Source organism: Dendrobates tinctorius, unplaced genomic scaffold, assembly GCF_039654945.1.
Source record: "Dendrobates tinctorius isolate UK_male_01 unplaced genomic scaffold, ASM3965494v1 ptg000386l, whole genome shotgun sequence".
NCBI lineage: Eukaryota > Metazoa > Chordata > Amphibia > Anura > Dendrobatidae > Dendrobates > Dendrobates tinctorius.
In genome coordinates, this window is record NW_027362052.1 from 507231 (window position 1) to 525250 (window position 18020).

Here is an 18020-nt window from a genome sequence, read left to right on the forward strand (position 1 = left end):
TATGCATCTACTACAGGCCACCTGTGCAAGCTGAAGATATGGATGAACTCTTTATGCATCAAATGGCCAAGTTCTCCAAGAAATATGACATAGTTGTCATGGGAGATTTCAACTATCCAGACATTTGTTGGGAATCTATCTCAGGCAAAACTAACAGGTCAAGGAAATTCTTATCCTCTCCTGCTGACAACTTTATCTTTCAAAAGGTAGGGGAGAAACCAAGGGGATCTGCTACCTTGGATCTAATGCTTATAAACAGGGAGGAAATGGTTGAGGAGGTAAGAGTCGCTGGGACCCTAGGAGGTAGCAACCTTGCTATTTTAGAATCTTGGATAACTAGAGGAGGAAGACCTGTGAAGACTCAGACGTCAAGGTTAGATTTCAGAAAGGCAGATTCTAAGGGACTCAGAAAGAGAATTGGAGGAATCCAATGGCTGGATATCCTTAAGGACAAAAATGTCCAGGAAGGATGGGAAATCTTGAAAAATGAAATTCTCAAAGCAGAGTTGTTAACAATTCCGAAAAGAGTGAAGAATAGGAAGCATTTAAGGAAACCAGGATGGATGAACACAGAACTTAAGCACATGCTAAAAAGAAAGAAAGAAATGTTTATAAAATGGAAAGAGGGAGGCATATCTAAAGAAGAATATAATGCTGTCTGCAGAACCTGCAGGGCACAAATCAGATTATCTAAAGCGGACAATGAATTGAGGCTTACAAGAGACGTCAAAAGCAATAATAAAGGATTTTGGGGATATGTCAAAAGTAAAAAAAAAAGTCAAAGATCCTATCGGATTTTTACAGGATGAAAATGATGAAATGGTATGACAGGATGTTGAGAAGGCAGAACTTTTAAATTCCTATTTTGAATCTGCTTTCTCTCAGAAAGGAAATGTAACATCAACTATTCTTCACTGTCCTATTAAGGGAATAGAAGAATCCAAGATATCTATATACAGAAAGATAGTGAGGAAACATTTAGCTGTTGCGTACTCCCTTGCTCGGATTTCTAAGCCGAAGCTCCCTCTGGTGGTTACTGAGAGTAGTGGAGCTGGCCAGGTGGATGGAGGTTCTCCACCTGATGATGATAATTGGGAATCTGGGATTGCTGGCTGGGAGCATACAATGGAGCAGGCTGTTCTTGAAGGTTGCTGGTGATTTTTTTCTGTGTGCTTTTGTCCCCTGCCTGCTCTGCGTGTTCAGCTAAGTGATTTTTTTGCTAATCCTCTGCATCTAATCTGGTTGTGTCTTTTTTTGCTTTCTGTTTTGCTGCCAGGGTTCAGCGTGCTCCCTGCCGGGGGCAGCACTGGGTGTTATGAATGGGAAACCGAGGAGGAAAAACAAGACAACAAGCTAAGTCTCAGAAAACCAGAGAAGTTGGTAACTATGCAGATTGCAGATCCCTGATCTTAACCGCACAACTAGAAGCAGTCGTGGAGCATTCCTACGTTTGTCGTAGACGCCTCGTCACAACCGGAGAACTACATAAGCCTAAAGCAGGAAAAGAGGAAAACTAACTGCCCCAGAGCAGACCCCAAAGGAAAGACAGCCCCCCACATGTATTGACGGTGAAGCAAGATGAAAATACAAACAAAGGCAGGAAAATAGGCTGAGCAAACGATGGGGCCCGGCTAACTAAAAAGGACAGAAAAGGAAAGACACTGTCTGCAATCTGCCAAAAACAACCTACAAAAATATTGTCCAACACTTCTGATAGCAAAATTAACCCTGAAGTCACTAGACTTCTAAACCTATATCAGCACTCTGAAATATTCTGAGACAGAGCAAAAAAGAGGCCAATCTAATAAGGGACAAAAAGCAGATTGGCAAATACTGATTAATAGGAGTGGAATTTCAGCATAGCCCCAGCAGGGGCAGGCTGATTACACAACAAACTGAAATGACCAACAAGCGCAAGTGTGAACATTAGCAAAAAACACACTTAACTTGAGAAGACTGGAAGAGAGCTGAAGTCAAGGACCTGAGAAGCAGACTGAATCACCAGCACCCGGATAGGGCGTTGGCTGTCTTATATCCAGTCTGATACTCCAGAGATCCAATTGTTATCTTCCTCATCAGGTGGCAGATCACTACCACTTAAACCAACAGCACTACCTCCTGTCACCACCAGAGGGAGAACGGAAGGGCAACTCTCAACTGGTGGAGCAGAAAATGAGTTCATGGCAGCTGGGCCCTGCTTCATATGTTGCAGTTTGTTCAGTCCCGTTATGTTAGTATTTTTTGCTTGCTGACAGTTTATACCAGAGTGCTGATCTAGCAGGGGTGAGATCGTGTGATCTCAGGTTTTTTTGTATATCAGAAGTGTTGGACTTTATCAGGGTTTTGTGCGTGATTGCAGACAGTATCTTTTTCTATCCTGTCCTGTCTAGACAGCTTGGGCTGTTGTGAGTTCATTCTCTGGTTCACCAGTTGAGAGTTCTCCTTCCTGACTCCCTCTGGTGGTAACAGGAGGAGATTTGATCGTTGGAGATCTGCCACCTGAGAATGAGGATGACGATTGGACCTCAGGAGTCTCAGATTGGATTTAACACAGCCGACGCCCTATTCAGTTGCTGGTGATTCCTTCTGGCTTGTCAGCTCTTGGTTTCCAGTCTTCTAAAGCTAAGTTTTTCTGCTAATGTTCACACTTGATTTTGTTGGTCTATTCAGTTTTTTGTGTGGTCAGCCAGCCCCGGCTGGGGGCTGTGCTGAATTTCCACTCTTATTTATCAGTATTTTGCCAATTTGCTTTTTGTCCCTTATTAGTTTGGTGTCTTTTTGCTCTGCCTCAGAATATTTCAGAGTGCTGATATAGTGGGAGAGGTCTAGTGACTTCAGGGTTAATTTTGCTATCAGAAGTGTTGGACATTATTTTTGTAGGGTTTTTTTTGCAGGTTGCAGACAGTGTCTTTCCTTTCCTTTCCTGTCTAGTTAGTTTGGGCCCCATCGTTTGCTCAGCCTATTTTCCTGCCTGTGTTTGTGCCTTCATCTTGTTTCACCATCAATACATGTGTGGGGGCTATCTATTCCTTTGGGGTCTGCTCTGGGGCAGTTAGTTTTCCCCTTTTTATGCTTCAGGCTTTGTTATGAATGAGTCACCGAGGAGGAAAAAACAAAAAGCAAGCTAAGCCCAGAAAACCGGAGAGGTTGGTAACTAGCAGATTGCAGACCCCTGATCCTATACACACAACTAGCAGTAGCCGTGGAACGTGCCTACGGTGGTCCTAGACGCCTCGTCAAGGTCGGAGAACTAAATAAGCCTAAAGAAAGAAAGGGAAAATCTAAACTGCCCCAGAGCAGACCCCAAAGCAATAAATAGACAGCCCCCAACATGTATTGTCGGTGAAACAAGATGAAAACACAAACACAGATAGAAAGATAGGCTGAGCAAACGATGGGGCCCTCACTAACTAGAAAGGACAGGAAAGAAAATCTGCTGTCTGCAATCACGCAAAAAACCCTGCCAAAAAATGTCCAACACGTCTGATAGAAAAAGGCCCTGAAGTCGCTAGACTTCAATACCCTATATCAGCACTCAGGTATATTCTCAAGACAGAGCAAAAGAGATCAACTGATCAGAGACAAAATGGGGATTCAGCCCAGTCCCAACCAGGGCTGGCTGAACACAAAAACTAAGTAAACCAGACAAAAACTCATATGAACAAAAGCAGAGAAAACTTAGCTTTAAGAAGGCAGGAACCAAAATGGAAACCAGAAGCCACAGTCGGGAGAAATCACCAGCAAGAAACTAGGGAGTCGGCTGCCTTAAATCCAACCAGAAATTCCTGATATCCAATCACAGTCCTCTTCCTCAGGTGGCCGGTCTCTGCCATTTAGATCAGCTTCATTGCCTCACTTCACCAACAGAGGGAGTCCAGATAGAGAACTCACTACTCCTCTGTCAGCACAGCCAGCTCCATAACCCTCACCAGAAGCCAGAGGCAAACCTGAAAATGAGCTCACAACAGGCTTATTTAGTCCTCAGGCTGTGACGGAACGTCTAGGAACATCGTAGGTACGCTCCACGGCTGCTGCTAGTTGTGTGGTAGGATCAGGGATCTGCAATCTGCATAGTTACCAACCTCTCTGGTTTTCTGTGACTTAGCTTGTTTTGCTTTTTTCTCCTCGGTGACCCATTCATAACATTGGGCCCACCGTTTGCTCAGTCTGTTCTCTGCCTGTGTTTATGTCTCATCTTTGGGGGCTATCTATTCCTTTGGGGATATGCTCCAGGGCAGTTTAGATTTCATCTTTCTGTCTTTACGCTTAGTTAGTCCTCCGGCTGTGACGAAGCGTCTAGGGCATCGTAGGAACGCTCCACGGCTACTGATAGTTGTGCGGATAGGATAAGGGGTCTGCAATCCGCTTAGTTACCAACCTCTCTGGTCTTCTGGTAGCTTAGCCTGTTCTTGCCATCCTCCTTGGCGACCCATTCATAAAACTTAGCTAACCTAAATGAATTCAAGTCTCCAGGTCCAGATGAATTACACCCCAGAGTACTGAAGGAGATAGCAGAAGAAATTTTTGAACCCCTCTCCATAATCTTTGAAAATTCTTGGAGAACAGGAGAAGTCCCAGAAGACTGGAGAAGAGCAAATGTTGTTCCTATCTTCAAAAAGGGGAAGAATGTAGACCCAGGCAACTATAGGCCGGTGAGTCTGACTTCTATACCAGGAAAGATCTTTGAACAAATTATTAAACAACATGTATGTCAGTACCTGGATAAGAATGAAGTGATTAAACAGAGTCAGCATTGGTTTGTAACTAATAAGTCATGTCAGACTAACTTAATTTCCTTCTATGACAGAATCACTGATTGAGTGGATCAGGGAAATGCTGTAGATATAGTATATCTTGACTTCAGCAAAGCATTTGACAAAGTATCTCACACAATCCTAATTGAAAAAATGGCTAAGTATGGAATGGACAAAGCAACTGTTAGGTGGATTCATAACTGGCTTAGTGATCGGACCCAAAGAGTGGTTGTAAATGGCTGCACATCCAGTTGGAGGAATGTCTCAAGTGGGGTACCACAGGGCTCTGTCCTGGGCCCTGTATTGTTCAACATCTTTATCAACGATTTAGATGAAGGAATTGAGGGTAAACTGACTAAATTTGCTGATGACACAAAGCTAGGAGGGATAGCTAATACTAGAGAAGAGAGAGAGAGGATTTATAAAGATATAAATAAACTGGAGCAGTGGGCAGCAACTAACAGAATGGTTTTTAACAGGGAAAAATGCAAAGTACTACATCTGGGCAATAAAAATGAAAAAAGCATATACAGAAATGGAAGAATAGGGCTAAGCAACAGCACATGTGAAAAGACTTGGGTATACTAATAGATCACAGACTGAATATGAGTCAACAGTGTGATGCAGCAGCAAAAAAGGCAAATACAATTCTAGGATGTATTAACAGAAGCATACAGTCTAGATCACAAGAAGCCATTATTGCCCTCTACTCCTCTTTGGTCAGACCTCATCTGGAATACTGTGTCCAGTTTTGGACACCATATTTTAAAAAAAGATATCAACACACTGGAGCAAGTTCAGAAAAGAGCGACCAGAATGGTGACCGGTCTGCAAACCATGTCTTATGAGGAAAGGTTGCAGGATTTGGGAATGTTTAGCTTGCAGAAGAGAAGACTGAGAGGAGACTTAATAGCTGTCTACAAATATCTCAAGGGCTGTCATATTGTAGAAGGATCATGTTTATTCTCATTTGCACAAGGAAAGACAAGAAGCAATGGGATGAAACTGAATGGGAGGAGACACATTAGATATTAGAAAAAACTTTTTGACAGTTAGAGTGATCAATGAGTGGAACAGGCTGCCATGAGTTCTCCTTCAATAGAAGTCTTCAAACAGAGGCTGGACAGACATCTGTCTGGGATGATTTAGCGAATTCTGCTTTGAGCAGGGGGTTGGACCAGATGGCCAAGGAGGTCCCTTCCAACTCTACGACTCTATGAAAGCCAGAGGAGCCTTATGTGAAAGGTGGGATCCCAATGAGGAAAGTAGGAACCCTATAACGAGGGTGAGTATCAAAGAGAACAGAGGAGGCAGTGAAAGCCAGTGGAGAGCAGAGGAGGGTGAAAGCCAATGGAGCACAGAGGAGGGGTGCTGAATCAGGGACCATAGGGAAAGGACATGAACAAGAGGAGGAGGAAGGGAACTAGCAGGGACGAAAGGAGGAGCAGGAAGGGAACCATTGGGTAAGAAGGGAACCAGCGGGGATGAAAGGTGGAGGAAGGGAACAGCAGGGACCAGAGGAGGAGAAAAGGAACCAGAGAAGGAGGATGTAGGGAACCAGCAGGGACCAGAGGAGGAGGAGGAAGAAGGGAACCAGTGGGGATGAAGGAAGGAAACCAGGGGAGGAAGAGGAAGGGAACAAGCGGAGACCAGAAGAGGAGGAGGAAGGGAACTAGAGGAAGAGGAGGAAGGGAACCAGTGGGGACCAGAGGAGGATGAGAGACAGCGCGGACCTGAGGTGAAAGATGGGAACCAGTAGGGGACCCCTGGAAGAAGATCAGAATCCCAGGAAGTGTAGGAACCAGCAGGGAACTGATCAGAGTATGGGAACCAGCAGGAACCTCAAGTAAAAAACCCCAGGAAGAGGGCAGGAATGAGCAGGAAACCCTGAAGGAAGAAAGGAACAAGTAGGGAATCCAAGATGAGAATGGGAAGTGGCGGGGACCAGAAAGGGAGGGCGGGAAACAGGAGGAAACCAATTAGAAGGGCAGAAAGCAGCAAAGAGCCAAGGTGGAGGGCAGAAACAAGAGGGGACCACAGAAGGAAGGTGGGAACAAGCAGAAACCAAGGAGGAGGGCAGGAACCAGCGGGGACGAAGAGTAGGACGAGAACCAGGAGAGATCTGAGAAGGAGGGCGGGAAACAGCGTGGACCGGGAAGGATGACAGGAACCAGCAGGGACAGAGGGCAGGAACCTTAAGTGAAAGGTGGTATCCCAATGAGGAAAGTAGGAACCCGATAACGATGGCAGGTATCAGAGAGAACAGAGGAAGCGAGTGAGAGCCAGTAGAGGGCAGAAACCACCGGGCTGAGAGCTGAGAGCTCTGGAAGAGGTCACAAACCAGAAGAGGGGCAGGTACTAGCGGAGACCCGAGGTGGGCAAGAACCAAAGGTGACAAGAAGAGGGGGGAGGGAACCCGAGTTGAAGGGTGAGAACCAGTGGAATACCCAGGAGGAGTACGGATACCATCAAAGACCCCAAGAGGAGGGCAGGAACTAGAGAATGAAAGCGGGAACCAGCATTAACGCTTGGGACAGCAGGAATCAGCAGTACAAACTTAGGGTTCCTATTTTAATTCCTCCTGTGGTCTTGATACTAGATAGAGGCTGTCTAGCCATTGTGGGGACTGACCTGATTGGCAGTTGATAGACAAGTAATCTCCAGAAATCAGTGGGACTCCATGGTTCAGACACCCAAAAATGGTCATATTCTCACCTTGAGCCGACGTCTACAAGACAAGAGAGTCAGAATCCACTAAACACAACAACCTTAAACAACCAGAGAAGAACCCCATAATCTCATCAATCCAGGCTCCATGTTCCCGCTATTCCCAGTCACAGTATGGCCCATTTATTTCCTCGCCCCGTCCATTCTCATGTCTCCCACATTCCCTCCATCTCCCCTCGCCTATAACTTTCATTGCCCCTTCCCCATTACTCGTCCCTCACCCATAACTACACCTACCCCTGTCTCTTCCCTATTTCTTTTCTCATCCCTCCCTTATTCCTTACACAAAACCCTATTCCTCTCCTCAGTATTTCTGTGCCCCTTCTGCATTCTGTTGGCTTCCTTTTTTTTTGTTGCCCTTCTCCCATTCTCACCCCATCTTGCCCCATTCCATACCCCTGCCCCTTTCCCATCCCTTACTCACGACATTGAGCCGCAGTTCCATATTCAGCACCCCACCACTGTCCAGTACCGGCAGAAGATTAATGCTAAACACTGCTGGCCGATCGGGTGGAACAGCCACATTAGGCCCAAAAAAGATGTAGAAGTGAACGGAGAAGGTGTCCAGCTCATTCCTCAAGGTGGGGCGCACTGGCCAGCAGGAGGGCAGAGGGACGGGGTCAGCCCATGACATGTTCACTGCAGAGAGAGAGAAGCCAGGGGCAGGGATGCCATCTAGTGAAGACAGCCCACCCACAGCACCAAAGGACTGCGGCATGTTCAGAGAAGAGCCGGAGGAACGAGACAGCCCGGGCCGAGAGCAGTCTAGAAAGAGACAACATGAATGTGAGACAGCCCAACACAACCCACATCATGCAGAATGCCGCACCCACCTTGTAACTGTGCAGTCAGTTGGAAGTAAACAGCAGCAGCAGAGAGAGCCGTCCGCTCCACCAGCACGTAATACCAGTGCTGCCACAAGGGCAAAGCCACCAGCAATTGACATGGCGCGAGGGCAGAGCACTCCTGGCTGGAGGAGTTATGCAAAGGGGGAGCCTTGGCGCGGAGTTTCAAGAGAAGGGGGCAGCTCTCATCAGATCGCTGACCAATGCGACAACCGAGAAGTTGGACCCGCAGCCCAGATGTAAACTGAGGAACGAAGACCCTGGAAAAAAAGCCACATAATATTACCCCACCATATAAATACTATATGTGCATGTTTGTATATATACAGCTCTGGCAAAAATTAAGAGACCATCACATCAAAACTCTGCCATGGCCAGCCCAATCTCCAGACCTGAACCCCACTGAAAACCTCTGGAATGTAATCAAGAGGGAGATGGATAGTCACAAGCCATCAAACAAAGAACTGCTTACATTTGTGTCCCAGGAGCGGCATAAGGTCACCCAAAAGCCGTGTGAGAAACTGGAGGAAAGCAGCCAAGACGCAGGAAAGCTGGGATTAACAATCATGGGGATTCCACAGAATATTGATTTCTGAACTCTTCCTGAGGTAAAACATTAGTATTGTTGTTTCTAAATGATTATGGACTTGTTTTCTTTGCATTAAGTGAGGTGTGAAAGCACAGTTTTCCTTTGTTTTTTTAATTTTGACCATTTCTCCTTTCCAGAAAAGAAAAATTTATTGCTTGGAAATTCGGAGACATGTTTATAGAATAAAAGAGCAATTTACATTTTACTCAAAAATATAAAGAGAAAAATCAGACAAACTGAAGATCTAGAAGTGGTCTCTTGATTTTTGCCAGAGCTAGAAAATATATATATATATATATATATATATATATAAATATATATATATATATATATACAGAGAGAGAGAGAGGAAGAGAGAGAGAGAGAAAGAGAGACAAAGAGAGGGCGAGAAAGAGAGAGACAGAAAGAGAGAGAGAGAAAGAGAGACGGAAAGAGAGGGAGGGGGAAGAGAGGGAGGGGAAAGAGAGGGAGGAGGAAAAGAGGGAGGGGAAGAGGGGGAGGGGGAAGAGAGGGAGGGGAAGAGAGGGAGGGGAAGAGGGGGAGGGGGAAGAGAGGGAGGGGGAAGAGAGGAAGAGAGGGAGGGGGAAAGGGAAAGGGAGGAAGAGAGGGAGGGGGAAAGGGAGGAAGAGAGGGAGGGGAAAAGGGAGGAAGAGAGGGAGGAGGAAAGGGAGGAAGAGAGGGAGTTGGAAGGGAGAAAGAGAGGGAGGAGGAAGGGAAGAAGAGAGGAAGGGGAAGGAGGAAGAGAGGGAGGGGGAAGAGAAAGAGGAGTAGGGAAGAGAAAGAGAAGCGGAGAAAGAGGGAGGAGAGATGGAAGAGGGAAATAGGAGAGAGGGAGGGAGGGAGGAAGAGGAGAGAGGGAGGGAGGAAGAGGAGAGAGGGAGGGAGGAAGAGGAGAGAGGGAGGGAGGAAGAGGAGAGAGGGAGGGAGGAAGAGGAGAGAGGGAGGGAGGAAGGAAGGAAGAAGAGAGAGGGGGAAGAGAAAGAGAAGGGGAGAAAGAGGGAGGAGAGAGGGAGGGAAATAGGAGAGAGGGAGGGAGGAAGAGGAGAGAGGGAGGGAGGAAGGGAGGAAGAGGAGAGAGGGAGGGAGGGAGGGAGGAAGAGGAGAGAGGGAGGGAGGAAGAGGAGAGAGGGAGGGAGGAAGAGGAGAGAGGGAGGGAGGGAGGAAGAGGAGAGAGGGAGGGAGGAAGAGGAGAGAGGGAGGGAGGAAGAGGAGAGAGAGAGGGAGGAAGGAAGGAAGAAGAGAGAGGGAGGGAGGAAGAAGAGAGAGGGAGGAAGGAAGGAAGAAGAGAGAGGGAGGGAGGAAGAAGAGAGGAGACAGGGAGAGGGATGAGAGGAGAGAGGAGATAAGTAGGGAGAAGGAGGGAAGGAGGAAGAAGGGAGGAAATAAGGAGGGAGTAAGTAAGGAAGAAGGGAGTAGGAAAAGGTTCCAAATAAGGAAGTTATTATATATTTAATCAATTAACAAAATTATTTAATTAAAAAGAAATGTACCTGATGACCACCTGTCGCCTCCATCACTTCTTCTTTGTACTTGTACATAAATTATGAAGAACCTCAGCAGGGAGGTTGTTCCAAATATCTTGGAGAACTAACTCCAGATCTTCTGTGTATGAGGTTTGTGCAGATCCTTCTGTTTCTTCATCCAGTCTGTCAGGGATGGTATGAAAAAACAGAAGGACCTATAGAAGCCTCGTACACAGAAGATAAGGGGTCAAGATTTTTGGAGCAACCTCCTGTTGGTGAACATTATGGGCGGTCACCAGATACTGATGATGGAGGCGACGGGCGGTGACCAGATACTGATGATGGAGGCGATGGGTGGTCACCAGATATTGATGATGGAGGCGATGCGCGGTCATCAGATACTGATGATTGAGGCAACAGGCGGTCACCAGATACTGATGATGGATGGTGGCGATGGGTGGTCATCAGATACTGATGATGAAGGCGACGGCGGTGACCAGATACTGATGATGGAGGCGACGGGCGGTGACCAGATACTGATGATGAAGGCGACGGGCAGTCACCAGATACTTCAGTCAGATGGAGATGTCAGATGGAGGAGACAATTTTTTTCCTGATCTTTACACAGTAAAGAGGCCACAAACACCTGTCACACACATCCATTATATATAAGGCCACCACATTGATCACACACCCATCACTGACCCTGACCCATCAAACACCCATCACTGACCCTGACCCATCAAACACCTTCACCACACCTATCACTGACCTTGACCCGACACACACCCATCACTGACCTTAACCCATCACACACCCATCACTGACCCTGACCCATCAAACACCTTCACCACACCTATCACTGACCTTGACCCATCACTGACCCATCATACACCTTCACCACATCCATCGCTGACCCTGACTTGTCACACACCCTTCCCACAGCCATTACGGACCTCTCTCACACACTTCCCACACCCATCACTGACCCTGACCCATAACACATCTGTCATTGACCCATCACACGCCCAACACAAACTCTTGCTACACCCTTCACTGACCCTAACCCATCACACACCTTTCCCATACCCATCACTGACCCTGACCCGTCACTGACTCTTTCCACACCCATAATTGACTCTGACCCATCACACACCCATCATTGACCCTGACCTGTCACACACCCACCACTGACCCTGACTCATCACACACATATCAATGACCCTATCTCGACACACACCCATTAATGACCCTAACCCTCACCACTGACTCTGAACTGTCACACACCCACCACTGACCCTTACCTGTCACAGACCCACAACTGACCAAGACCTGTCACACACCCACCACTGACTCTGACCTGTCACACACCCATCGCTGACACTGACATGTCATACACCCATCGCTGACCCTGACATGTCACACACCCATCGCTGACCCTGACCTGTCACACACCCATCACTGATCCTGACCTGTCACACACCCATCACTGATCCTGACCTGTCACACACCCATCACTGATCCTGACCTGTCACACACTCACCACTGACCATGACCTGTTACACACCCACCACTGACCCGGACTCATCACACACACAAATCAATGACCCTAACTTGTCACATACCCATCAATGACCCTGACCCGTCACACAACCATCACTAACCCAGTCCTGTCACACACCCACCATTGACCCTGGCCAGTCACACACCCACCATTGACCCAGTCCGGTCACACACCCATCAATGACCCTGACTCGTCCACACCCATCAATGACCCTGACCAGTTACACAACCATCAATGACCCTGACTCGTCACACACCCATCAATAACCCTGACTGGTCGCACACCAATCACTGACCCTGACCCGTCACACACCCATCAATGACCCAGACTCGTCACACACCCATCAATGACCGTGACCCGTCACACACCCATCAATGACCCTGACTGGTCACACACCCATCACTGCCCCTGACCTGTCACACACTCACCACTGACCCTGACCCGTCACACACCCATCACTGACCCTGACATGTCACACATTCACCACTGAATCTGACCTGTCACACACCCCATTACTGAACATGATCTGTCCTACACCCATCAATGACCTTGACCTGTCACAGATACACCACTGACACTAATCTGTCACACATTCACCACTGAATCTGACTTGTCACACACCCCCTTACTGAACATGATCCGTCCTACACCCATCAATAACCTTGACTCGTCACACACCCATCAATGACCCTGAGATTTTACACACTCATCACTTACCCTGACCCATCACACACCCACAAGTGACCCTGGCTTGTCACAAACCCAACCCTTACGCTGACCTGTCACGCACCCATCACTGACCCTGGCCCATCACACACCCATCACTGACCCTGAGCTATCACACACCCATAGTGACCCTGACCTATCACACACCCATCACTGATCTTGAACTTTCACACACTCACCACTGACCCATCACACATCCATTACTGACTCTGACCCGTCCTACACCCATCAATGACCCTAAGGCCTGTTTCACACTTACGTATTTTGACGTCAGTTGCAATCTGTGGAAAGTCAGAATTTTAAAGGAACCGCAGCAGAGAGAGAAAGAGACAGAGAGAGAGATTCAAAATAGCGGACCGCCAACCAAAAAAAACGTTGCAGAGACCGTCTCATCCGTCCGGGAGACGGTAAAATATTGGCGGATACGTCAAAAAACGGATGTGACGGACGACTGTCAGTCAAGATTCGCCACTAATGTTAGTCTATAGGGGGAAAAAACGGATCCGCCCCTTTTTTGGCGGATCCGTTTTTTCCGAAAATTGGCGGATATTGACTGACGTCAAAAAACTGAAGTGTGAAACAGGCCTTACTTATCACAAACCCATTACTGGCCCTGACCCGTCCTACACCCATCAATGACCCTAGCTCATCACACATCCATCACTGAAACTGACCCATGCCGCACCCATGTGATGCCTGCCACACATGCCATCACTCACCTGTTACACCCAAGCAGCGGTTCCCAGAGCCAAGCAACGTAGCACTTACTTGTAGAGCGCTGAGCGGTTGTGCGGTGGCAGCACCTGCTCGGTGACATATCCCGGGTACAGGACGGGCACCGCCACAGCCCGCTGCACAATGAGCTGCGGCTGGAAGAGATACTGACACTCATCGTGGAGCCCCTGAAAGAGAAGCACTGGTTGCTAGGGAACTGCCCCCACACTTGTGTCCATAGCAACGAGACTGTCAGACAGGATTCAACATAATAGGGAAGGCCAGGGGGTCTGACCGCCCAGCAGCACACACTGGGGGGGAGCAGCCATTACATGTAAGAGGGGTCTGACCACCCAGCACCTTCACAGGACAGCCACACACACTGGGGGGGAGCAGCCATTACATGTAAGAGGGGCCTGACCACCCAGCACCTTCACAGGACGGCCGCACACACTGGGGGGAGCAGCCATTACATGTAAGAGGGGTCTGACCACCCAGCACCTTCACAGGACAGCCACACACACTGGGGGGGAGCAGCCATTACATGTAAGAGGGGTCTGACCACCCAGCACCTTCACAGGACGGCCACACACACTGGAGGGAGCAGCCATTACATGTAAGAGGGGTCTGACCACCCAGCACCTTCACAGGACGGCCACACACACTGGAGGGGAGCAGCCATTACATGTAAGAGGGGTCTGACCACCCAGCACCTTCACAGGACAGCCACACACACTGGGGGGGAGCAGCCATTACATGTAAGAGGGGTCTGACCACCCAGCACCTTCACAGGACGGCCACACACACTGGGGGGGAGCAGCCATTACATGCAAGAGGGGTCTGACCACCCAGCACCTTCACAGGACGGCCACACACACTGGGGGGGAGCAGCCATTACATGCAAGAGGGGTCTGACCACCCAGCACCTTCACAGGACGGCCGCACACACTGGGGGGAGCAGCCATTACATGTAAGAGGGATCTGACCGCCCAGCACCTTCACAGGACGGCCGCACACACTGGGGGGAGCAGCCATTACATGTAAGAGGGATCTGACCGCCCAGCACCTTCACAGGACGGCCGCACACACTGCGGGGAGCAGCCATTACATGTAAGAGGGGTCTGACCACCCAGCACCTTCACAGGACAGCCACACACACTGGGGGGGAGCAGCCATTACATGTAAGAGGGGCCTGACCACCCAGCACCTTCACAGGACGGCCGCACACACTGGGGGGAGCAGCCATTACATGTAAGAGGGGTCTGACCACCCAGCACCTTCACAGGACAGCCACACACACTGGGGGGGAGCAGCCATTACATGTAAGAGGGGTCTGACCACCCAGCACCTTCACAGGACGGCCGCACACACTGGGGGGAGCAGCCATTACATGTAAGAGGGGTCTGACCACCCAGCACCTTCACAGGACGGCCACACACACTGGGGGGGAGCAGCCATTACATGCAAGAGGGGTCTGACCACCCAGCACCTTCACAGGACGGCCGCACACACTGGGGGGAGCAGCCATTACATGTAAGAGGGGTCTGACCACCCAGCACCTTCACAGGACGGCCACACACACTGGGGGGGAGCAGCCATTACATGCAAGAGGGGTCTGACCACCCAGCACCTTCACAGGACGGCCACACACACTGGGGGGAGCAGCCATTACATGTAAGAGGGATCTGACCGCCCAGCACCTTCACAGGACGGCCGCACACACTGGGGGGGAGCAGCCATTACATGTAAGAGGGATCTGACCGCCCAGCACCTTCACAGGACGGCCACACACACTGGGGGGAGCAGCCATTACATGTAAGAGGGGTCTGACCACCCAGCACCTTCACAGGACGGCCACACACACTGGGGGGAGCAGCCATTACATGTAAGAGGGATCTGACCGCCCAGCACCTTCACAGGACAGCCACACACACTGGGGGGAGCAGCCATTACATGTAAGAGGGGTCTGACCACCCAGCACCTTCACAGGACGGCCACACACACTGGGGGGAGCAGCCATTACATGTAAGAGGGGTCTGACCACCCAGCACCTTCACAGGACAGCCACACACACTGGGGGGAGCAGCCATTACATGTAAGAGGGATCTGACCGCCCAGCACCTTCACAGGACGGCCGCACACACTGGGGGGAGCAGCCATTACATGTAAGAGGGGTCTGACCACCCAGCACCTTCACAGGACGGCCGCACACACTGGGGGGAGCAGCCATTACATGTAAGAGGGGTCTGACCACCCAGCACCTTCACAGGACGGCCACACACACTGGGGGGGAGCAGGCATTACATGTAAGAGGGATCTGACCGCCCAGCACCTTCACAGGACGGCCACACACACTGGGGGGAGCAGCCATTACATGTAAGAGGGGTCTGACCGCCCAGCACCTTCACAGGACGGCCACACACACTGGGGGGAGCAGCCATTACATGTAAGAGGGGTCTGACCACCCAGCACCTTCACAGGACGGCCGCACACACTGGGGGGAGCAGCCATTACATGTAAGAGGGGTCTGACCACCCAGCACCTTCACAGGACGGCCACACACACTGGGGGGAGCAGCCATTACATGTAAGAGGGGTCTGACCGCCCAGCACCTTCACAGGACAGCCACACACACTGGGGGGAGCAGCCATTACATGTAAGAGGGATCTGACCGCCCAGCACCTTCACAGGACGGCCGCACACACTGGGGGGAGCAGCCATTACATGTAAGAGGGGTCTGACCACCCAGCACCTTCACAGGACGGCCGCACACACTGGGGGGAGCAGCCATTACATGTAAGAGGGGTCTGACCACCCAGCACCTTCACAGGACGGCCGCACACACTGGGGGGAGCAGCCATTACAAGTAAGAGGGGTCTGACCACCCAGCACCTTCACAGGACGGCCGCACACACTGGGGGGAGCAGCCATTACATGTAAGAGGGGTCTGACCACCCAGCACCTTCACAGGACGGCCGCACACACTGGGGGGAGCAGACATTACATGTAAGAGGGGTCTGACCACCCAGCACCTTCACAGGACGGCCGCACACACTGGGGGGAGCAGCCATTACATGTAAGAGGGGTCTGACCACCCAGCACCTTCACAGGACGGCCACACACACTGGAGGGAGCAGCCATTACATGTAAGAGGGGTCTGACCACCCAGCACCTTCACAGGACGGCCACACACACTGGAGGGGAGCAGCCATTACATGTAAGAGGGGTCTGACCACCCAGCACCTTCACAGGACGGCCGCACACACTGGGGGGAGCAGCCATTACATGTAAGAGGGGTCTGACCACCCAGCACCTTCACAGGACGGCCGCACACACTGGGGGGAGCAGCCATTACATGTAAGAGGGGTCTGACCACCCAGCACCTTCACAGGACGGCCACACACACTGGGGGGGAGCAGCCATTACATGCAAGAGGGGTCTGACCACCCAGCACCTTCACAGGATGGCCGCACACACTGGGGGGAGCAGCCATTACATGTAAGAGGGGTCTGACCGCCCAGCACCTTCACAGGACGGCCACACACACTGGGGGGAGCAGCCATTACATGTAAGAGGGATCTGACCGCCCAGCACCTTCACAGGACGGCCGCACACACTGGGGGGGAGCAGCCATTACATGTAAGAGGGATCTGACCGCCCAGCACCTTCACAGGACGGCCACACACACTGGGGGGAGCAGCCATTACATGTAAGAGGGGTCTGACCACCCAGCACCTTCACAGGACGGCCACACACACTGGGGGGAGCAGCCATTACATGTAAGAGGGATCTGACCGCCCAGCACCTTCACAGGACGGCCACACACACTGGGGGGAGCAGCCATTACATGTAAGAGGGATCTGACCGCCCAGCACCTTCACAGGACGGCCGCACACACTGGGGGGAGCAGCCATTACATGTAAGAGGGATCTGACCGCCCAGCACCTTCACAGGACGGCCACACACACTGGGGGGGAGCAGCCATTACATGTAAGAGGGATCTGACCGCCCAGCACCTTCACAGGACGGCCACACACACTGGGGGGAGCAGCCATTACATGTAAGAGGGATCTGACCGCCCAGCACCTTCACAGGACGGCCACACACACTGGGGGGAGCAGCCATTACATGTAAGAGGGATCTGACCGCCCAGCACCTTCACAGGACGGCCGCACACACTGGGGGGGAGCAGCCATTACATGTAAGAGGGATCTGACCGCCCAGCACCTTCACAGGACGGCCACACACACTGGGGGGAGCAGCCATTACATGTAAGAGGGATCTGACCGCCCAGCACCTTCACAGGACGGCCACACACACTGGGGGGAGCAGCCATTACATGTAAGAGGGATCTGACCGCCCAGCACCTTCACAGGACGGCCGCACACACTGGGGGGAGCAGCCATTACATGTAAGAGGGATCTGACCGCCCAGCACCTTCACAGGACGGCCACACACACTGGGGGGAGCAGCCATTACATGTAAGAGGGGTCTGACCACCCAGCACCTTCACAGGACGGCCACACACACTGGGGGGGAGCAGCCATTACATGCAAGAGGGGTCTGACCACCCAGCACCTTCACAGGACGGCCACACACACTGGGGGGAGCAGCCATTACATGTAAGAGGGATCTGAC

General features: G+C 50.7%; 1 protein-coding gene across 4 annotated transcripts in view; it reads right to left on the reverse strand.

The window, feature by feature from the left end:
- The window catches only part of TMEM8B (transmembrane protein 8B), a 208118-nt gene that overhangs the window by 61486 nt on the left and 128612 nt on the right, over window positions 1-18020 (reverse strand). For 3 of the 4 annotated variants that reach the window (XR_012227403.1, XM_073563322.1, XM_073563321.1), the window contains exons 4-7: window positions 13437-13570; window positions 8315-8586; window positions 7906-8246; window positions 7386-7482 (exon numbers count right to left, since the gene is read on the reverse strand). Coding sequence is in view for 3 of the 4 variants with exons in the window: in XM_073563322.1 (XP_073419423.1) it covers window positions 7386-7482; window positions 7906-8246; window positions 8315-8586; window positions 13437-13570 (844 nt within the window). In the remaining variant the exon portion in view is untranslated. The remainder of the gene's footprint in view (window positions 1-7385; window positions 7483-7905; window positions 8247-8314; window positions 8587-13436; window positions 13571-18020) is intronic. The other variant, XM_073563323.1, reaches the window with a different exon arrangement.